Raw genomic sequence first — 23923 nt, forward strand, 5'->3', positions numbered from 1 at the left:
AAACAATCATCCCTACAAAGTGCGGCCTGGCACCTTAGAATGGAAAAATCTACCGTCTTTAGTAATGCTGTTTTTTTAACATGGCAGTCCTCTTGCTCAATAAATAAACTAACAACTACACTTACCAAAACTCACTCTACACAATCCAAATGAATCTAAACTACATAACCTTATCTAATAATATAAGTGTGGTAAAAGGAAAATAAAGAAATACTTGGTTGCACATGTGTTTTTGTATGCAGCACACAGACTGAAAGCTCCCTGAAATATGCCAAAAATACTCTAAACACAATGTCACACCTCAGAAAGCATGTGACACCGACGTCATACCAGGGGTCTGCTGCCTTGCTAAAGGAGTTGTCTTACCTTATACTTGTGCACACCCTTAGGACATTGGACTTGCATATCTACCCCTTCGTGGCTGTTTCAATGGTCATCAGATGATAGTTTGTCCTCCCAGACTCATTCACAACATAAACAGTTGGGCCAATGGGTACTTCTACCATTACCTTACTGGTCTGTTCTCAAAGGCACACTCTCAACTTTGGGTTTCACTCAAGGACACCTCCACTGTGTTCTTATTTCAGGATTACATTTGGTTATTTGTCTTGAACCACTACAGCTGCTTAAGAGCACTCTCCTGGGCCATGTCATAAAGGGCTCCCTTTTCTATTCCGTCCTTCCAGGGCTGTCTTTTTCTCCTTCTTAAGGTCTTTTCCACCGTTCATCTGCTGCTATTTTTCTAGCTCCTTTGCCAATCTTTCTCACTCTCCAAGCATCTTACTTTCCCTCGGGCCTCTGATGTTTCATAGTTTTTACTCTGCATTGGGTTCTCTCTTTCTCTCTTTTCTCCTTCTCTCAGTGTTCTCCATCTGCACGCTCGAAGCCCCCTGTCAGCTGGTGATTTCCTTTTAACTCCTTTAATGTATCTCCCTTCATCTCTCTCTCTCTCTCTCTCTCTCTCTCTCTCTCTTACACTCTCCTCACTTATTCCATTCTTTTTCTCATTTCTCCTGTCTGATGTTCTTGATCCTCATCCTTCCTTTTCCTATCCCCTTTGATGTTTCTCTTTCACCTACTCCCATCTATGTCTGTATGCTTCTCCGCCTCTACTTCTGTTTTCTCTCTCTTTTTTCCAAACCCCTCTATTCCTTACTTGCTCTGCCGTCTCCTCCACTCTGCTTTATCTCCCTTCCTCTGCTCATACGTCTACCGACTTTCAATTCCATCTACCACTCTGCTCTCGTTCAAACAGAGAACGAACACACACGCTTCCCTTCTGCCTGACCTACCTTTTATACACAGTCAGGGATTTTCATTGGTCATGTAAGTGCGAGATCTGTGGCAACTGTGTGCAGATTGGGAATGGGCCTTGTGACTGATCTTGGTCAAATTATCATTTTGCCAAGTGAGATTTCTGGTGGCTTGGTCCAACTTGTGGCTTTGCAAACCTAGGCAATTTAATGTATATGCCCCATTATGAATTCTAGCACCCCTCCTTTCGGTTGCCCGCCCACCCGCCTCAGTGATTTCGTAGGTGTGCTCTGCTGTAGAATACTTCTGGCCATAGGGTCTTTGTTTGCCCTTGAGTAAGCATGCACTGTCAGGGTTTGATGTCAGATAGGTGTGCTTGCAGACCTTTTCCAAGCTGGTAAGTGACATTTGATTGTGGCAATACAACCTTCACCGAGGCCTGCAACTGTGAATCTGCAGATGGCATGCTCTCATGTGTTCAGGTCTCGTGTTCCCAAACATCCCTTATACTTTCTCTGCCACAATGGTTGACTCGGGGCATTATCGGATGTTTGACGTGTGAGGCTAAGGATGAGATCGAATCCCAGGGGGATTGACAGTATACCACCTCTGGGGCCAGCTTTCTGTAGAGTAAAGCATTCCCCAGTCGCCAGGCCGTCACAATACACATCCCCTAACCTCTCTCCTTTGACCTTGTCACAGTGCACACACCACAGATTTCTAGGTTGCATCAAACAGTGCATGCACAGTACTTGGTTAAGTCAAAGCCACTGTGATGATGTCCACAGTTGCATTTTAGATAATAATTCCGACCTCTGAATGCTGCAGCTAAAATTGCTGTTACTAGGTTTCCTGTTTGACTCACAATAAGGGGACACAATAGCTATGTGAGATGTGGCCTAATGGGGGGGGGTCAGGGGTTGACAGAGGCATACTCCCTGTAGGGTGAGTGGGACAATCTGTGATTGGTGAGGTTTTTGTTGAAGAAAAGGATTTTCAGGTACTTTATGAAATGCAGGATGGAGGAGGCCATCTTACTGTGCACCTGAGACAGAGGGAATATCAGGAAAACCCTGCCCCCTACTTTTCTCTTTTGCAGATCTTTGTTTCCAGTCTGGGATGCTGAGGCTTCTGGTGTTGCACTAGCCTCTGGAGATGGTGAGTTTCTTGATGAAGCTGGGTAGGGTTTTGTTTTGTGACTGCTTTGTAGGTGATGGGGGCAATCTTGATCATTAAGCATGCTTGAAGGGGTTGCCAGTGCAGTTCGATGAGGATGAGGTGGGGGTGCGGTAGGGGGGGGGGGGGTGAGGTGGCTGCATTTTCTTGGTCCTGTGATAGGGTGGGCAGTATTCTGTTCTGAGCAGCTTTCTGTTGGTCAAAGATAGCATCTGTGAATCCTGTGAGTCAGTTCTTGAATCTGTCCAGTTAGAAGATGACCAGGGTTTAAACAAGTGTTCTGAAACTCAGGGCATGGCTAAAACGCTGGAAATTGGAGGAGTCCCACACTCTGATGGCATGCTGCATGGGGCTTCTTTGTGATGTGGATTTTGAGTTAAAATTCACAGATGATGGTGAAGCTGAGAGATGTTTCACCGGGTATGAGTCGAGGCAGGAATCCATCAAACATCTTGCCAGTCCGCCATTTCTAGATTTGGGCATGCTTGCTGGGATTCCCTAGGAGAGTTCATTTAATCCTCACCAGGTTGAGCTTCTAGTAGCCCCTTGAAACCCAGGCTTGGATGAGGACAGACAGTGCTTGTATCTATAGTGAGCAATGAAATAAATGGCATCTTTGACACTCTTTTGCACTCATTGACCACATTGCACCCTAAAACATACACTATTATAAGGTATGGTGTGAATGGGGAAAAGTGTAGACATGCTAAAGGGAAAAGTGTAAGTCAGGAAGTAATGGGGCCCCCACTTTTTCATCTGCATGTGAGTGGACCGATCCATATCCGTGAAGGATTTACCCCCTGTTATTCCTGTCTGTGATCGTCAGAGTGTCCCCTTAGAGTTGTACACTAATGACACAATGTTAATTACCTGCACACCAGTGGCTCTTTTTAAACGGGTTCTACCATTTGCAAAAGCAAAAGGGGTTTAAATGATAATACTATTAATTTCACCAAAATACTATATAAAGATTTGGGGGAAAAAAAACTTTTTTTATAGTAATACTTTCTTGGGGCAAAATGCTTTAAATGTATGACGTACGACTACTTACCTTTCAATGTTTTCAGTAAGCTGTGTGAAGGATTGCATCATACGCCTAGCTCGTAACTTGAAGCACTGGCCGATTGAGAAAACAATACCGATATACTAAGCAAGGTTTTACCAGCTATGGCACGGGTACATGGGGTGGGATCTAATATCAAACCCTCTTCATACCATCCCTTCTCTAGGCATATGCTGGGTGCCCCAGTCATGACAGCGGTAGATTGTTTGCATCTATAACTAAACCAGTCATCTTTGGGGGATACCCTTGCTATACAAACACTTGAGTTATGGCTGAAGTGTTGAACTAACAAGTGGGTGGGTCTTGAAAGGGTTCTAGGTGATGGCATGAGGTTTCTTTTTCAAATCCGAATTTGTTGAATTTGTTTTTCTTTAATTCAATTTGGCCGCAAATATATGCAGGGGGAGACCGCCATTGGTCCTCCACCCAACTTCCCCTTGTATTCATTATAATGATTACCCACCTTTTCACGCGTATTTTCAGCCAAATTCAGTTAAAACATGTGTCGAGTTCGGATTTGATGAAAATCTACCACGATGTAACCTCCCACCCCCCCTTGCTACGATACTAATGAAAGGTACACGAGAGTCTGCTTGAGTACGAAAAATGCCTTGGATTGACTATGTTAAATAAAATTGAATCAAGGCTAATATCTAAATCCGTATAACGTGACTGAGGAATGCTCCAATCACTTGAAAAAAATAAAAAATGAATGCAGCTGCAAACCCATGAAGAGCAGCTAAGGTGGAGGGCATAGTATTGCATGTGCGCAATGATGTCCACGCCTAGCAGCATTGCTGGTGAGCTTCAGACTGGGCAAGGTGCCACTCGAGGCAGTCACTTGACCTAAGAATAAAAGTTTGGACAAGTATCAGGCACGCTCTGAAACTACTATGTTGGTGATTTAGCACATTATAAAAGCAGAGTAACATAGCATACATTAAGTGCATGTGGAATGGTGGAAGAAGAGACCATATTGCATTTTGTAGCATTTTCCTCAATGGATTGGACCATGAGGAAGCGATAACTAGTACCTACCTGAGCAGCAGAGGCTCTCTAGAATTCCAGTCAGTCTTTTATATACACCAAAGTAAGCAGCTTCAATGTTGCAGCATGCAACGTTGAAGCTGCTCCCTTTGGTGTACATGCAATGAGTAGCTGTACGAGAAGGTGTGAGTGACTGTTGGGTGAATGAGAAGTGATGTGGTGTGATGTTTGTTTTGAAAGCTCTCAGTGGGTAGTTGTGCGCCTGTGTAGGGACCGCAATGAGTGGCTGTACGAGAAGGTGTGAGTGACTGGTGGGTGAATGAGAAGTGATGTGGTGTGATGTTTGTTTTGAAAACTCTCAGTGGGTAGTTGTGCGCCTGTGTAGAGAACGCAATGAGTGGATGGAAGAGAAGGTGTGAGTGACTGGTGGGTGAATGAGAAGTGATGTAATGTGTGTTTTTGAATGTTCTGTGTGTGGGGGTGTGTGCCTGTGTATAGAATGGAATGAATGGATGGGTGTGTGTCTGTGTAGAGAATGCCATGTGTGGATTTAAGAGAATGTGTGTTGTTCGTGACTGGTGGGTGAATAGGTATGAATGTGATTGTGTGTTTTTGACTGTTTTGGGTGGGTGGGTATGTGCCTGTGTGGAGAATGCAATGAGTGGATGTAAGAGAAGGTGTGAGTGACTGGTGGATGGATGAGAGGTGATGTGATGTGTGTTTTGAATGTTCTGGGTGGGTGGGTGTGTGCCTGTGTAGAGAATCCAATGAATGGATGGGCGGGTGCCTGTGTAGAGAATGCAATGAGTGGTTGTAAGAGAATGTGTGTGTGAGTGACTGCTGGGTGAATGAGTATGAATGTGATGCTGTGTTTTTTAGTGTTGTGGGTGGGTTGGGTGTGTGTCTGTGTAGAGAATGTAATGAGTGGAAGCAAGAGAAAGTTTAGTGTCTGGTGGGCGAATGAGAAGTGTTGTGATGTGTGTTTTTGAATTTTCTGGGTGGGTGGGTGTGTGCCTGTGTATAGAATGCAAGGAGTGGATGAGTGTGTGCCTGTGTAGAGAATGCCATGAGTGGATGTAAGAGAATGTGTGTGTGAGTGACTGGTGGGTGAATAGGTATGAATGTGATTGTGTGTTTTTGAGTGTTCTGGGTGGGTGGGTGTGTGCCTGTGTGGAGAATGCAATGAATGGGTGTAAGAGAAGGTGTGAGTGACTGGTGGATGAATGAGAAATTATGTGATGTGTGTTTTTGATTGTTCTATGAGGGTGGGCATTTGCCTGTGTAGAGAATGCAATGATTGGATGTAAGAGAAGGTGTCAGTGACTGGTGGGTGGACGAGAAGTGATGTAATGTGTGTTTTGAAGGTTCTGGGTTGGTGGATCTGTGCCTGTGTAGAGAAAGCAATGAGTGGATGGAAGAGAATGTGTGAGTGACTAATGGTTGAATGAGAAGTGATGTAATGTGTGTTTTTGAATGTTCTGGGTGGGTGGGTGTGCGTGTGCCTGTGTAGAGAAGGTAATGGGCGGATGCAAGAGAAAGTGTGGGTTACTGGTGGGTGAATGAGAAGTAATGTAATGTGTGTTTTTTTAATGTTCTTGGTGGGTGGGTGCCTGTGTACAGAATGCAATGAATGGATAGATGTGTGCCTGTGTGGAGAAGGCAATGAGTGGATGTAAGAGAATGTGTGTGTGCGAGTGACTGGTGGGTGAATGAGTATGAATGTGATAGTGTGTTTTTGAGTGTTGTGGGTGTGTTGGTTGTGTGCCTGTGTAGAGAATGCAATGAGTGTATGTAAGTGAATGTGTGAGTGACTGGCGGGTGAAGGAGAACTGATGTAATGTGTGTTTCTGAATGTTCTGGGTGGGTGGGTGTGCGGGTGGGTGTGGGTGTGCCTGTGCCTGTGTAGAGAAGGTAATGGGCGGATGCAAGACAAAATGTGGGTGACTGGTGGATGAATGAGAAATGATGTAATGCGTGTTTTTGAATGTTCTTGGTGGGTGGCTGTGTGCCTGGGTAGAGAATGCAATGAGTGGATGGAAGAGAAGGTGTGAGTGACTGGTGGGTGAATGAGTATGAATGTGAAGTATATGTTGAATGTTCTCGTCGGGTGGGTGTCTGCCTGTCTATAGAATGTAATGAGTGGATGCAAGAGAAAGTGTGAGTGACTGGTGGGCGAGTGAGAAGTGATATTTGTATCTCTGATATGTGTCATTTTGAATATTCTGAGTGGGTGGGTGTGTGCCTGTGTATTGAATCCAATGAGTGGATGTAAGAGAAGGCGTGAGCGACTGGTGGGTGAATGAGAAGTGATCCGATGTGATATGTGTTTTTGAATGTTCTTGGTGGGTGGCGGGGGGCCTTTGTAGAACATGCAGTGAGTGGATGTCAGAAAAAGTGTGAGTGACTGGTGGGTGAATAAGAAGTGATGTGATGTGATGTGATGTATATTTTAAATGTTCTAGGTTGGTGTGTGCCTGTGTAGAGAATGTGATGAGTGGATGGAAGAGAAGGTCGGAGTGACTGGTGGGTGAATGAGAAGTGATGTAATGGGTGTTTATAAATGTCCTGGGTGTGTTGGTGTCTGCCTGTGCAGAGAATGCAATGAGAGCATGTAAGAGAAGGTGTGAGTAAGTGACTGATGGGTGAATGAGCATACATGTTGTATGTGTCTGAATGTTCTGGGTGGGGTTTGGTTGTGCATGTCTGTTGAATCCAGTTTGAGTGAGTGAGAGAGGAGGTATATGGGTGAGTGATCGGTGGGTGAAAGTGGATGCATGTGTGTGTAAGGCCCTGGGAGATGGGGGATCACTGGAGCATTTTTGCCACAGGCAAGTTCATGTGTGCCATTCCCTGGCTAGACTGGAGTTTTGGTCAATCTAGCCATTGCTTACTGTGGCATGACATTTATTACTTGGTATCTTTAAAAAAGCAAGCATGATAACTAGTGTTACCTCGCTAGACTGATGTTTTGGTCACAGTGGCTGTATATTCTTCACTGTAGCATGCTTTTATTAACTGAGCATCCATGATGAATCAAGCAAGATAAGTGTTCTATACGGTCTAGACTGGCTTACATTGGAACCAGTTTGGACAGGTTTTCCTATTGTGACATGTCACTTTTAATGGCCGAACCAATGGGAGTATGTAGTTACATAGGAGCACTGGCATATATTGACAGAGCCACTTGGGTGCCCAGTGCCAGTAATGATACTATAGAAAAATCTCTTAAAGTGAACATAAGTATGGTTGTATGTGAGAATACTAGCATATGTTGGTGAGCCAGCATAGAAACGTATGGGCACAGCCATCATACAAATGTTTTTATACTGGCATATAGTGCAGGGACTGGCATGATAATGCATTGGGAAATGTCCAGTGCACTTTTGGTGTCTTGCATCTATTGTATTGTACACCCTACAAAACCGATTGTTGGTCTTTTACCCTCATTGTGGGCATTTTACCCACATTTTCCCAGAAAGTGTGCTGTATAATGCACAATTTAACCAATTATACAAAGCATTTACTCTGGGGAAAGAGAAGAATCCCCCTGGGACTGCCCCCAACCCATTTTCATTAGTTCAGCCTCCATCGCTATGCTCAGTCGCAATCACATCCTTGTGTCTAATATTTACTCCCTCCAAAAAAACAACTCGCCAGCCACCACTGGTGGCTTGTATATTTGTGGACCAGGCACCGCCCCCTTCTTTGTTACGTTAAAGATTTAAGCTTTGATTGAAAAACAGATTTGCTTCTTTCACTTGCAGTAGTGCATTCCCTGCAGCGACATAATCATCAGAGACATTGCGCGCACATGGTGTTCCAGACTGGCCTGGGGTGTGGCGTGCCCTGTGCTTTGTTAAGGAACTTAGGGGGGGGCACAGCATGGCTCGCAGGGGAGCTGCCAAATGTTGTGCTACACCAGTCGGCACCACTCTGTCTGACAAAGGGGTAGTGTGCAGTGCGCACCTTGTACTCTGCCAGAGAGTCCCCGGGTGAGAAGCAACGTGTGGGTGTTTTCATTTTTTAAATAGCTGTGTGGTGCTATGAATTTATGTGTGCAGCAAAGATGTCACATTACATTTTTTTTAAGTCCCCTTTCACCCAATATTACACTTAGATAATAAAAAATATGGGGGGTCTTGGGTATATTGAAAGAACCTTTCCCTGGAATATACTCTAGCACAGATAACATTATCAGGTGCACTCTCCTGAGTACACGCAAACCAGTATAATAAGTGTCTACTATCGTAGTGGTAGCTGAATCATATATTTATAACCAGGGAATTTTGTTGATAATAAATCCTGGTCAATGATTTCATTTTCAGGCCTTGCTTGTGCAGCATTTTTCTCCTGGTTAAACAGCAGCACACCTCTCCATGTCAGTGCTTTTTTGGCTTGTTTAACACAGCAACGCCACAGATAACGCGTACGTCTGTGTACATTGAGCTATAGATGTTTCATACACTAGCTGTGCCCTGCGTTATAGATTTCGGTTACCCTGTTAGAAATACTGCATTATGTGTGCTTTAAATTGAGACCCCACGTCAAATCTGGAAAATGGCATTCCCCAAATGTGTAATTGTGGACAAATCAAGACTCCTTCTGTGCCTCGGTTCTTATATCTGGCTGAAATGAGAGCACCTGGAAACACAGATGCTAGATGCTTCTAAAAAATCTGAAGGTCGTTTGCCATCACTTCCATTGATGTCACCTGAGTGTGGGGTGAAATTACATCACTTCCTGTGATGTCATCAGGTGTCAAGGGCTGTGTGATGTCACTTCTGCCAGCCCTGGCATTTTGGTGCAATTACATCCCTGCGTGGAGTGTGGTCCAATCTTCATGAACATATAGCTATTGAATGCTCTGTTGAAAAAAAGCCCTTTATATAGCACGTCTGGCACCAACCCATAAAAGGCACTCGGTTTATTATGTTTTTTTGCGTTGATAATTTTTTGAATGTTGAGAAATTATGCCACTTATTGAATATGTCGAGTTCTGTATATCTTGTTATGTTGTTATTAGTTTACTTATTTGGAAAACGTTTTATCCGTATTTTATTAAAGTTTGTTTCTAAATAATGCAAACTAAAGATAATACATTTTAATAAAATAAAAAATAAAACAATAAAAAGGCATTCTGTTATGCACTTTCGCACAAATGCAATACTAATTTACAAAATACAATGATTAAATGGTTATCTATTATTTTTAATTAAGAATGAAATTGTTTCAATTGTATATGAGGTTTACGATGAAAATAAATTGTGTTTTATTGTTAAGCAGAGTGAAGATCTTTTGGCATGCTGACTTAAATTCCACCGACAGCATTGCTTTACCTTGCAAAAATTGATGATTTGAAGAGGGAGTGAAAGCCTGTCACCTTCTTGTCATATATTGTGAACTACCGCGAGTAGAAACAGCACCCAAGCCCCGGTGAACAAAAAACAGGGATGACCCTTAAGGTATTAAGTTGTTTCTAATCTGTACACTTGCAGTATGGTGTCTCCACTTACTAGATTTACACACAATGACCTGGAGGTTTTTCTGTGCATCAAACTGTAGAGCAGTCTTAAGAAGGCGTGCGCGCTGTGTTGTAGAACCAGTAACTATGAACGCGCAGGAGTAAAGGAGGCAGAGTACGCGCATGGGATCTGACCTCGAGCCCAGGCGAAGACACGCGATGGAGACTTCCTTGAAGACACCAGCATTGCAGCGAGTTATTATAATGGCATCTCACTCTGCCACCTGCTGAACAGTACATGCTCAGTATAGCACAGTCCGGATTGGTTCATGGTGTATGCGGCCCCTTTGGGTGGGGTAGGTGCAGTGTCTAAAATGGGTTGTCAATCTGACGGCGGGGCGTCATATGCGTAAGGGGAGGAGCACCTGTCGCCTCGCCCTGCCCCGCCCCCTCCCATATAGATAACATGCCGGTTTGTCTGTAAGTGAACTGATCACTGTCTGGCAGGGTGGTGTTTGGGAGACTGCTAGCGGAAGGCGAGGGTAATTGCTCAAGGGTTGGAGAGTGATGGACATGTGTGCTTGCTGCTAGCGTGCCTGCCCCGGGGTAAGTTCCTGCTTCTATTTCACAGATATCTATCACTGCGGGCGCCGGCTTCAGGTGGAAATGTGGGTTCTATCCTGGCAGAAGTTACCCGCACGCGATTAAATAACTCGTCAATAGGGCACGTGCGTTCTGCGAATGCCCTGTGTTCATCAATGGCAGGTCTGACCAGGCTGCAAGAAGGTCTTGTGGGGTCATCCGCGAATTCCATTCATAAATGTGTAATGATCGCAAGGATGCATGCATCAGTGGGTCTGGCAGGGAAACTGCACCTTGAGGCAACTCGTTTTGAAAGGGATACAATTAACCAATTATTTATAAATTATGTTTGGAGAGACGGAGCTGCTTGTTATTATGAAATCTGCTGTGGTTCTCATTCTGTTTATTTAAGAAGAACAACGCGTGTCCCGCTGCGCACACAATGCTGCACCGTTCGGCTTCTCGCCGATTACATGCAGTGATAAGCAGAGGCTACTCCCAAACCATGATCACTTGGCACACATATTAACCGCATGCCCCCCCTTTCCTGGGTGTCACTCAATGGGTCTTTTCAGAGACCCATATCACTCTAGCAAGCCCCATCCCACAGACAATCCTTGCCGGCATTCCTCCATCTTTATCACCCGTTGTCTCCTCTTGGCCCCTTTGACCCTTTTAGTTTTGGCTTTTTGTGTTTAGACATCTAATTTACGGGGATATCGGGCACCCACGGGAATCCACACTGTACACAAAGCCAGTCGTCTGTGTGGCATCCCCTGGTCACTTGGCACCACCAATTCTAATCAAGAGGCCGTCTTATTCTGTGTCTCTCATGGTGTCGGGGATGTGCCTCCCAGATGCTACCATGCCACCTAACCCGCCTCCCTGCCCCCAACATTACCTTTGCCATCCGGATCATTTTCTTGGCTGTCTCAAGGTCTCCCTGGTGATTCTGCCCGATTTCTGCGATTATGAAGCAGGGGTGGTTACCCCCAACTGGGCGGCCAGGGCATAGCTCAAATTCAAGAGGCATGATTTACTTGATTAAAAGGGTAGCAGTCACTTTGCACGAGATGGCAGCTGTTCTCAGTACCTATTATTGTGACAGCGAGGGGATGGGGAAAGAGGACGCACCCTCTGAAAAATCTGGTATATAAACTGCTACGAAATGTCGAGGTGTGAACTGTCAAGCCAATCATGGACGTGGATGTGGCAGGGGGGAGGGAAAAGGGGAGGGTCTTAGACGAGGAAGAGAACGACGGCTGCTGGAGAACATGATCAACAATTAACACATAAGAAAAACAAGTTTGGGAGTTTCGCCGAATGTTTATCAAATGATTCCTAACTCCTCATGGGTATGTTTTGGATTCGGGCAAGTCAACTGGTTATTGACTGCATTGAGCCAAATGACACAATTAAGACTTTCTTTTTTTTTCTTTTTTTCTCTTTTCTTTAAACACTGGCGCATGCATCAGAAAGGGTTAGGGATACATGTAGTTTGCTTGATGAAATGACGGAATACTTGATGGCCGAGAACCAGTGCAACAATTAAAAAATAATAAAAAACTTAAAGCAAGTGACAATGTGATAGTGGGTACAAGGCACAAGACAAGAAGAGTTATGGAAAACCATTGAAAATGTATATTAATATAACACGGCTTTGTTTCATTTTGCCTGTAATGTGGCTGGCTGTGGACATATATATATATATATTCTCTTTTGCTGGCTGGGATGTTGTTTTCAGTGCCCCGCCAACCTGTGAGGCTCCTCGTGAAGGAAAATAATCAGAAGCAGACATGCACAGACAATACATTAAAGAGATAAATCCTCGAGCTGCCCTGCTATTCCAAGAGCCTCACTCTTCCTATGCCTGAGAGAGTACGAAAGCTTGCCAATAAAGACTTTGTTAGCCTGAGGCATCCTCTTGTCTTTTTTTGAGCAACACTTAGGTAAAAGAGGGTTACATAAGAAATTAAAAAAAAATGGATTGCTAATAACGTTTGACTCGTGCGACAGATTTGACTGAAATCCTGCAAAAATAAAGTTTGTCACAGCCCCCTCCAGACTGGAAAGTTTCGTAAAGATGCTTCAAAAAATGAGAAGTTATTAATAAAATAACGCAGTTTCACGCTAGTCCCCATTCATTTTCCCATAGACTAAAAAAGGACATTTTTATTGGACCGCACAGCCAAAACCGCTAGACGGATTTGGATCAGGTCTGAAACAACTTGGGCACGAAGCTTTGACCTGCAATCGTTTTGGAGTTTTGGGTTATTGCATCTAGTACTTTTTTTTTAGTATTTGACAGAGAAGGGGTGCCCCCTTCTGCAAAATAGATAGCTATATCTAGGGTAAATTGAGAAGAAACTGTGTGTTTATAAAGGAAACAGCTTCCATCTTTTTGTTCTTTTCAATGCAAGAGATAGTCGTGGTTATACCCCAGATTAAAACCCAGTTTATAAACGAGGGTATCGGAAAATGAAATGCAGGAAAAAGCCATTTGCAGGTTAAAAACTATGCAAATGCAATCATGGTAAAGGTGGGGATGGCAAGAGGAAACAAGGTGAAATCTGGGAGTTGTAGGGGCGTAGGGACCAGGTTTGCAACACTAGGCTCAAACATTGTTCCCATACCATCGGCTATATCCTGGGGTATAGCCGCAAATACTCTATATCAAAGCAAACTGTGTCACAGAAACACTGTGTGTTGTAGGGAAAGGGAGAGGGAAGGGGAGGTTGAGAGGCAAGCAGAGGAGAGGGGCGAGCTGGCACAGATGATGGGGCACTTGGTAAGGGCAAAACAAATATTTCTTTCTGGCCATTGGGTATAGGCATCCAGAATTCCCATCCATGACATAGGGACCGACCCTGCTTAGCTTCAAAAGCAGGAAGGATCCGTTCCCCTCAAGCATATTGCCTGATAAATTAGCACAATTTACAAGACCACTTAGAGCAACACTGACTGAGGGGGTTGGCCCCTTCCTTGCTTTGAAGCAAAGCAGAGAGTTTGCATTCCTGGGCACTGGTGCAGTCATGGCACATATGGGTGAACAGCATACATTTATTTCAGAGGGCGGACACAACCGCTTGGGTGTTTGTGAGGTTTTCACACTTGCTCAAGTATTTGACAAGCAGGACCTTATCCAGGTTCCCATGTTGCCAGTGAAGACACCCACAAAACCACAAGCACTTGCTCGTATTGGGATTTTGTTTTCCAGACAATATTTCACTGCAGATTCCTGGGTTTAAAAAGTGAGCACCTTTTATACTTTGCCAGCATATTTATTGGAACATTTCCTCTCTGAGGATATTTTCCTGGTGTTTATTTTTTTTAAAGACCAATGCTATTTTGTCTTCCGCACTTTCTTCTAATGGGAAGGTCCATTGAACTAGATTTGTAAATTTTGCTTTCAGATATATTTATTTTATTTATTTATTGGTCATTTGTTAGGTGCTGTTTCAAAGCAGATATATGTTCACTTACTGTGCATATGTTCATGGGTGCCAGCTTTTAATTCTCACTTAAGTACCAAAAGTACCTGAGCATATGTTATTCTTGCAACCTGTCACTTTTTTCCCTTTTCCGTGCTGCTTAAATGCGGTTAGTTGGGGTTGTGCGATGTATCAAAACAGTCACCAAGAGACAGGCCATATAACAAGGGTCTTGAAGCAAGCTGCTTAACCAAAGTGTGTGATCCATGGCAAATAATTGTTCTCATACTGTGCATTGCCTAAAAAATGTGAGTTTCCATAGCCTACCATCGTTTATAGGTCAAAATCAGTCTTTGATGAACTTCTTTGAGCAATGGTTGCATTACGGTGTATTTTGGGGATAATCTCTCAACCTTGGGCATTTGTTATTCTTGAAGCTGGTCATGAGAGATAGAATTTTTTTTGCCATTTGTTGAAATGCATTCTAGTATTTGTAGTATCCCAGTCAAGGTGGGGGGGATAATGCCACAATCGTACACATTTTACCTTACAGAGTTCTATAAGGATTTCTATATTTGAGTCACACTATGGTATATGTACTTTTCAAAATAGGTAGACATGGGGGTGAGAAGGGGAAATTATGAGAGGGCAAGTAAGTCATGAGTATTTTCTCAGGATTTGGCAAGGGAGGCTGCAATCCTAGAAACAGGAGTTATTTGGCCCTGATTGTGACTGATTTTCAGGTGCAAGTAAAGAAAACATGGGTGTGGATAGAGTACATTTTTTCAGAGGGCAGATGCATACCCTTGGGATTTTTTGAGGTTGGTAATCTTGCTCAAGGATTTTTGCTGCCAGGACATTACTCCGGTTGTCATGTTCCAGTGCAGCCACTTACCTACAAGAACACAAGCTCTTGTCTCATATTGGGATTTCATTTTAGACAGAATATTTCAATACAGATTGCTGGGTTTAAAGGGTGAGCACCTTTTATGCTTTGCGAGCATATTTAATGGAACATTTTCTCCCTTTGTTATTTTTCTGGAGTTCATTACTTTTTTATGAGTCCGATGCTATTTTGTCTTGTGCACTTTTTCTAAGGGGAAGGTCAACTGGACATTTGTATATTTCACTTAAATAAATATGTTCACTTACTTTGCATATATTGATGGGTGTCAGCTATTGATTTTCAACTATGAGAGAAAAGTACCTGGGCATATGTTATTCTTGTCCCCGGTCATTTTGTTCCCTTTCTTGTGCTGCTTAAATGCAGTTAGTTGGGGTCTTGCAGGGTATCACAACAGTCACCAAGAGATGGCCAAAAAACAAGGGGCTTGAAGCACGCTGCTTATCCGAAGTGTGTGATCCTTGGCAAATAATGTAATCTCAATGCGCATTGCCTAAAACATGTGTGAGTTCTCAAAGCCTGCTATCTTTCATACATAATACCACTGTCAAAACAGGTCCAAATCAGTCTGTGATTGATTAACTTCTTTGAGCGATGGTTGTATTAGGGTTGATTTCGAGGTTAGCCTGTCAAACCTGGGCATATGTTATTCTTGGAGCTGGTCATGAGAGATAGAGACCATTTTTTTGCCATTTGCTGAATTGCATTTTGGTAATTTAAGTCTCCCAGTCAAGATGGGGGGAATAATGCCACAATTTTACACATTTTGCCTAAGATAGTTTTATAAGGATTTATATATTTGGGTGACACTATGGTATGAGTATATTTCAAGTTATCTCTAAAAAGCAGATTATCATTGAAAGCCAGGCATGGGGACCAGATTGGGAAATGCTGAGAGGGCAAGTAAGTCATGAGTATTTGCTCAGGATGTGGTAAGAGAGTTTGCAATCTTGGACACTGGTGCAGTAACTCTCCCGATTGTAGCTGCTTTTCAGGGAACAATTAAAGGACACATGTGGGTTTACAGCGTAACCTTATTCAGAGTGCGGATGAAATCCCTTGGATTTTTTGAGGATGGCAATCTTGCTCAAGTATTTGCTACCAGGATTTTACTCCATTTGTCATGTTCCCAATGAAGACGCTAACCCACAAAACCACAAATGCTTGTTTCGTATTGCTATTTTGTTTTCCAGGGAATATTTCACTAGACATTGCTGGGTTTAAAAGGTGAGCACCTTTTATACTTTGTCAGCATATTTATTGAAACATTTCCTCTCTCATGTTATTTTTCTGGTGTTAATTTTTTTTTCTAAACATGCAATGCTATTTTGTCTTGTGCACTTTCTTCTAGGGGAAGGTCAATTGAACTTTATTTTCACTTCAAGATATATATTCACTTACTGAGCATATATTAATCGGTGCTAGCTTTTGATTTTCGATATGGGGTCAAAAGTACCTGGGCATTTGTTATACATACAGCTGGTCATCTTTTTTCCCTTTTCCATGCTCCTAAAGGCAGTTAGTCGGGGGTCGTCCAACGTATCACAACAGTCACCAATTGACCGGTCACTGCACACTGCTTAACCAAATGTGTGATCCTCGGCAAATAATTTAATCTCACTGTGCATTGCCAAAAAAAGTGTGAGTTCTAAAAGCCTGCCATGTTTTATACATAACAATATTGCTATCAACATATGTCACAATCAGTCTGTGATTGATGAACATCTTTGAGCAATGGTTGCATTAGGGTTGATTTCGAGGTTAACCTCCAAAATCTGGGCATATATCATTCTTGGATCTAGTCATGAGAGATATTACTGGTGCAAGTAATGAAACAAAAGTACATTTGTGTCTACACTGGAACAAACAGTTATCTTGATAGTTTGAAGCGGGCACATGGGAAAACACTGATTAACTCAGAAATGTTCAAAAACACTGGAAAAACAACCCCATAAGTAAAAAAAAGAAACACTGAAAACAGGAAACTCTAATTATAATTATACCTTCCACTATGGAAAACACATGTTTTATTTTTATTTTGTTCAGTTAAAATGAGTTGGACTTACTTAGCAAATCCAAATAAATAAATTGCTGCTAACTTTTGACTTGTACAATGAATTTGATTGATATTTTACAGACAATTCTTTTGTATGTGCACACATTTTGGGAAAGATTTTTCAAAAAACAAAAAGTTATTACGAAATAAAATATGCAGTTTCAGCCTATTCCCATTCATCTTTCCATAGACAAAAAGCTTGAATTATATCCCACCGCTGACACCATATGTAAGGAACTCATGGGGGCAAAAGTAAAGACAGGCACAAATAATCACAGTTAAATGGTATTTATTAAACTGGAAATGCAGGGTGGAAAAATGCCTAATGAAAACCTAAATCTAAGATGGGAGCAAGTGTCAACCATCAAATGAAAAAATAAGACAGTGCTTGTGGTATCTGATCAAAATAAAAAGGCCTATACTAAAAAAATAAATACACATAAATAAATAAAACTATTGCCAAATCCTTACAACTAATAACAGAAAGAGTTTGGGTTAGGGTTTCAGTAAAGAAAGAGGTGTTCACAAATAATACGTCAGGATGTGATTGCCAGTGGTCTCCCTTCCCCACATTTTCAGCACGGTACAAGGTGGGTCTCCTAACCACAGCACACAATCAAGCTTTCCCAGCATGAGATGACAAGTTCTGTTCTAGCTATCAGGTTCTTCGATGGTTAAGTCTCTTCTCAGTAAAAAGTCTCTTGCCTTTGAGGGCCTGATATGTTCAAAAAATAAACACACAGTTCTGTTCCATGCATGGCTTTGGGTGACAGGTTCACCCCTGGGTCCCCCTCTTCCGGGCACATACCCCCCACAAGTTGTATTTGGCCAATCAATTAAACAGATCCTTTCGCAACAAACGTTGGGTGGTGTCTTTCAACCCCTTGGATCTCCCTCCTTTGCGTACAGACCCATTTGCAATTGTCAGCATCCCTCCTTCGGGTTCACAATGGCTTTTCTTGTATTCACAAATCAAAATGTTTTTTTCAATATTTCACTGTGGTCATCCCTCCACCGAGTTCACTCCTGTCAACGCACTGCTCATGGAAGTTTTAGACTCTTGCACTCACAAGTCTCAGTCTTTTCAAACAATTTATTAAGCAGGATTTGTTTCCCTCAGCTTCACAATCATCCATCAGAGAAATACTTTCGACTGTACAGAGAATTTTAACAAGACCCTGGTATAAGCACTTTTACCCCTCTTCTCGCCTTTCTCTCAAGGCCTTCTGGTAACTGTAGTTCAACAACAGGGTAATCGCCTAGCGTTTGTCGAGTGAGCACCCATGTGGTGCTTGATTCTGCTATGCTGGCGTTTCCCTTCTTTTTATATCATCAGTTATTTGTTTCTTCAAAGAAAATGTAGGCGCTTGCTAATTTCATTCAACACAGTTTGGTTTCTTTATCGGCTCTCTCGTCGACTCACCGACTGTGATGAACTGCTTTGCCTTCTTGTCTGTAGAGTCAATGTCATAACCATTGGGCCATGCATCTCTCACCAGCTTGGTTGTCAACGGAGGAGGCGTCCAGGTACCCTTGACATTTGCTGCAACACACGCTGGCTATTGTTTGCGGTCTTACGATTCCTTCTTTGGAGGTTTCATGGGTCTTTGACAATGAGGGCAAGGTCGCTTCTCCCCTTGGTATCCTCTCGACTCGTGCTGTCTTTCTCCACCTCTTTAACTGCTGTGCTGAGTTTGCTCTCACATTGTGTGGGCTGCCTTGCTCATAGTGTGCTATATTGCTCCACCTTTTATCCCTGTGGGGAAGTGAAAGGACCGTCAGCTGTGTGTGATTCTGGTCAATCGCCTGACCTTGCCTGATCCTCATATTGGGACATGTCAGGTCAATGGCTCTGGTGTTAGTCCATTGTCTTTCATGTTGTGCGAAAGTGCTCCTTTTGGAAAAGGGGGGGAGCAGTGTATTTGGAATATCCTACGTGGCAGGATGGGGAAAAGATGTTCAAAGAAGGGGGATACTGCATTTTACCCATCGGGCCCTACTCCCACTCCACAAGCACCCCCCATCCAGGTCATCCTCGCACACTGGTCCACCCCCAGGAACTGGATCCATAAGCAATGGCCGTGTCCTGGCCAGCTGGATGACAGATACCCAGGACTAGACGGGGACGCACCTTCAGGTTTCTCATACACCCTTCCCCTATGCAGGGTGTATATATCTGTCCTTGGTCCAGGTTTCCATTTATTCAGACCTGAAAGAGAACAGGGATGAGAGATATCCACTGACACTCGCATATCCCATTTTTTGGTGTTAGATGGTTGGTGTAGAGGTCCAGAGGTTTAATTGGTCTCTCTACAGAAGCATACAAACTGGGTTTCAAGGGTTGTTCTTGGTTTAATAACTTTTGCATTCTCCCAGTCCTATGTTGGAGAACTTTGGGAGTAATAGTCTGCTTGCCAGCTATTTAGGGGTAGAAAATAAATCTCAGAATGGAGGTGGACTTTCCTGTAAGAGATTTGAGAAGGTAGGGAAGTCTCATCCCAGGATAATTTCTCCGGCAAGCCCATGGATTAGGGCTGACAATATTTCACAAGATTCACCCCGGATATTAATATGTACAGGTATTTTGGGGTACATATCGTTATCACCATGTACACAGGTGACTCTAACTAGGACGGCATTTTCTATTTCCTTGGCTGAAACTATATCGGCTCAGATAGCAGTTTGCTTACTACCCGAGTCGACCAAGGCTTTTACTGGTCTTCAGTTTATCCAAGCCTTCTCATAGCTTAAACAAATACTAAAGGTTTCTAATTCCTCCTCGGGGTCATCCCATTCCTCTCCCTTTAGGCAAGCTATTTCCATAGGTTCATCCCTTACGTTCTTTGAGCAACATCGAGCCACATGTCCTGTTTCTCTACAGGAAAAACAGATAGGAGGACATGCTGTACTCTCTTTTACTTCCTCCTTTTTAATCTCCTCTTTGGCTTTGGGGTCAATTCTTTTAATGTCTATTCTTTCTCGTGGCTGCCCTTCTTTATTATGGTATGATCCCCCAGCACTCTCTATTCCCTGAGGTGGAGGTCGATGGATCGGTCTATGATCCTTCCATTCCTTCCAATGATGGGTCAAATGGAAGTGTTTAGCTGCATCTGGGTGGTTTTGTGCAGTTAAGATGGCCGTAGCCAGGGTAGGCCAATTTAACTGTAGCACCGCTTTTTGTAGAAAAGGGGTAAGAAATGTATAAACTGCTCCAGGGTGATCATTTTCGCTAGCTCATCTAGAGATTTACCATTGATCCAAAGGGCTACATTATTTTTAACTTGTTCCCCACTTTCTAAGGAGCTTTCTCTTGGATTTAATTTTATAGACCTTAATTTCTATCGATACAAATTGCAGGTTTTCCCCACTCTTTTCAACAGCCCCTCCTTGATGGATAGAAAGATGGCCTAAAAATAAAAAGTCTCTTGCCTTTGAGGGCCTGACATTTTCAGAAAATAAGCACAAAGTTCTGTTCCATGTATGTCTTTCGGTGATGGGTTCACACCTGTGTCCCCTCTTCCGGTTGCAGACCCCTCACAAGTCATATTCGGCCAATCAAGTAAACTGTTCCTTCCTCAACAAACTTTGGGTGGTGTCTTTCAAACCCCTGGATCTCCCTCCTTTGGATTCAAATCTCTTTTTAATTATCAGCCTCCCTATTTCGGGTTCACAATGGCTTTTCTTGTATTCACAAAAAAATGCTTTGCACTCTTATCTGCAGATTCAAGGCTGTTACCATTGGGCCATGCATCTCTACCCAGCTTGGCTGTCAGTGGAGGTGGCACCCGGGTACCCTTGAGATCTGCTGCAACACACGCTGGCTACTGTGCGCAGACTTACAATTCTTTCTTGGAGGTTTCACAGGTCTCTGTCGATAAGGGCAAGGTCACTTCTCCCCTTGGTATCCTCTCAACTTGCACTGTCTTTCTCCACCTCTTGAACTGCCATTCTGAGTTAGCTCTCACATCTTGCGGTCTGCCTTGCTCATAGTGTGCTATCTTGCTCCACCTTTTATCTCTATGGGGAAAGCAAAGGGCCGTCAGGTGTGTGATTCTGGTCAATTGCCTGACTTTGCCTGACCCTCGTATTAGGACATGTCAGGTAAATGCCTCTGTTAGTCCGTTGTCTTTCTTGTGCGAAAGTGTTTGTGTTTGAAAAGGGGGTGGGGGCTGTGTTTTTGAATATCCTATATAGCAGGATGGGGAAAAGGTATTCGAAGAAGGGGGATACTGCATCTCACCCGTCGGTGCCCCACTGCCGCAACCCAAGGAACCCGCATCCAGGTGATCCTCCAGCAGTGGTCCATCCCCAGGAACTGGATCCATAAGCGATGGCCATGTCCTGGCCACCTGGATGACAGATCCCTGGGATTAGAGAGGGAGACACCTTCAAGTTTCTCGCATATGACATGTTCGTGTAAATAAAGGAATTGTCTGCAAAGAGCGGAGCGCTGCACGGATACGATAAAACTGAGCAAAATAGAGACCCCCAAAAGGGGGAGCGGGGCCTAAAACTGAAGTGGGAGCAATATTCCCAAAACTGATAGAAAAGTGTTGACAACAAAGTGTGTTGGAAAGCATCCAAGTGATCACCAGGCAGGAGATTGATCCAGGCTGGCCGCATAGACCCAAGAATAAGCAACAAGTGTTGGAAAAGCATCAGGGTGGCCACCAGGTGGGAGATTGATCCAGGTTGGCTGCAGAGTTGCCAGTATAAGGAAAAGAAAACTCTATTAAGGATAGGCATCTGGTTGCATGACCTGTAATGGGTGGACCGTGCGGTCTGACAACTGCACCACTACCAGGGGAGTTCAACTTAAAGCAAGGAATGGCATAATCTAAAGGGCTTCTGGGTTCAAGTAAAGGAGACCCGGAGAAGCCCAAAAAATACTTTCCAGAAAAAGGTACAGTGAAAGTCTTTTGCCCAGTGAACATTTTGCCAAGTGAACTTTTCTTTGTCAAGTGAAACCTGAGAGACTTGTGAAACTTTGTAATCCTGAGTGCCTTAAACTTGGGGAAGGGAGCTGCAGAAAGGCTCCATTGTCACATTAGCTATATTTTGAACACTATTGAGTTGACCAAATCCCATTTACCCTTTTGCTCTGTAGAAGTGAGGACAAAAATATGTTTTGACACAGACATTATTTTGTTTTGGACTGACAGACTTCTGAACTGGGTTGTCCGACCGAGCCCTTTAAGACTCAGGAAGTTGGCAAAGTGTAACTGTTTTAATATCAATTATCTAAAATGGGGAGTTATAGTGAACATTCACGAACTTGCTCGATCGTCACACACAATGCATGTCATAAAAAAGCAACTTTTATACTAAAAACTCATCATCATTGACGTCAACCTGCGTTGTAAACTACAAAATCCTACTTGGGAAAGTGATAGGCTTAACGGCAAAATCTAGGTATAAGTTCCATACTTGTGGGTAAGGCCTTGGGTCTCTAACATCAGGTTGGGAAACTAAGCCCTTCCTTAGTGCAGGTCACTACAAACGTCATCAAATACACAACGTCCTATTGGTTATACAAACTATAGGGCTCTCTAGTGCGTGGCCCTCTATAATTGATTGGCACCCTTGTACCCCTCTGTAATATTCCACCTATGCAAGGAGCACGCAGGCTAACATCCAGGTGCTGGTGGGCTGGTCATAACCATAGCTTCCCACCAATTAACCTGTTCATCTATCATCACCCTTGCAGTTTGCCAGTCAATTAAGCTTTGAACTTAGCCCTGAAAATGTTCTCTGAGCTCGAGAATATGAGGGAGTATATATTCATACTCTGTCTTCTCAGTTTCGATACAGCTTGTCCCAGTGTCTATTTTCATTCAACCACGTGACTGCAGACCATGCTTTCGAGTCTTTCGGCATTTAAAATACTATTAAATGATGAACCTCTGACGTCTTTAATGTTCTCGCTCCACACCTAAAACAGGAGTTCTGTTCTTTCACACGTTCTGTAACCACTGCTTCGAACATTCAGGCCCAAGGTGGCCTTGACATCTTGGTGTTGAGCCAGCCAAGCCCTTCCTTGGTTCACCTCCATTTTTAAGTTTTCGATTTCTAACTGTGACACACTGAAAACCTTTCTTTTTACTGGATCTAGCTCTGCTAAAGTGTGTTGTCGAATCATCCATAGTTCAGTTTCCCATGCATATTTGTTGACGCATCGCCACAATCTATTCACTACATAGCCATGATTTAAGAATACTTTGTCTACTTGTGTTACTGTATCTGTACAATTGTAAAATGACTTGATATGTTCTTCATTATTTCTGTAGCATGAACATTGTCATCTCAAGCCCCAAATGTTGCTCATCTTTGGCACCTCCTCCTTAGAGTGTCTATAGAGTGTTTAGGTTCTCTCGTCTCTGCATCTCTTCTGGGTACTTCAGCTCTATTCTTCATTACCTCACCAATCTTCTCTTTTGCTCAGTTTTCACGCTCCTTCCGGGAACATTCCAGTCTTAGTTATGGCAAGTTAGGCACTACACCATCCTGACCATTGAGAATAAAGGTTTTCATATTGTGTATCACTTTTCTTTGTCATCTCCTGATACCATGCCTCTCTCACAGTTCACTATAGAATTCCACACCATTTCACCAATCTGCACCTCATTTTTCACAGTCACCTGCTAGGACCCTATGGACATCACTTGCTACATCACATCTGGACACCCCACCCCTTCCCCTGGATTTCAGCAGAAGTCTCTGGTTTTGTGGTTTTGTGGCTTCGCGTATGGTCCTATATGATTCCACATCTTTTCAGCAATCTGCACCAAATGTTGACCAGTTACCTGTTAGGACCCTCCGGACATTATGGGCTACATGACATTTAGATACCCCAACCCTTTTGCCGGATTTCAGTCAAATTCTAAATGTGTTTGTGGGTTTGTGGTTTTGTCAAGCCTTGTTCCTTATACAATTCCACACCCTTTCACCAATCTGCACCACATTTTTAACAGTTACCTGTACCTATCAGGGAATGAAAGACCGGGCAATG

General features: G+C 43.3%; 1 protein-coding gene and 1 long non-coding RNA gene across 2 annotated transcripts in view; one reads left to right on the plus strand and one right to left on the minus strand.

Annotated features, from left to right (window-relative positions):
- The window catches only part of LOC138515847 (sialic acid synthase-like), a 38937-nt gene extending 27277 nt beyond the window's left edge, over positions 1-11660 (minus strand). Inside the window, exon 1 of the mRNA XM_069630593.1 lies at positions 11425-11660. Coding sequence (XP_069486694.1) covers positions 11425-11556 — 132 coding nt within the window. The 5' untranslated portion in view covers positions 11557-11660. The remainder of the gene's footprint in view (positions 1-11424) is intronic.
- LOC138515848 (uncharacterized) overlaps positions 10415-23923 on the plus strand; it is a 67245-nt gene continuing 53736 nt past the window's right edge. Inside the window, exon 1 of the long non-coding RNA XR_011282172.1 lies at positions 10415-10547. This is a non-coding gene — a long non-coding RNA (uncharacterized lncRNA). The remainder of the gene's footprint in view (positions 10548-23923) is intronic.

This window comes from Ambystoma mexicanum, chromosome 6q (assembly GCF_040938575.1).
Source record: "Ambystoma mexicanum isolate Mex_15411 chromosome 6q, UKY_AmexF1_1, whole genome shotgun sequence".
Classification (NCBI taxonomy): Eukaryota; Metazoa; Chordata; class Amphibia; order Caudata; family Ambystomatidae; genus Ambystoma; species Ambystoma mexicanum.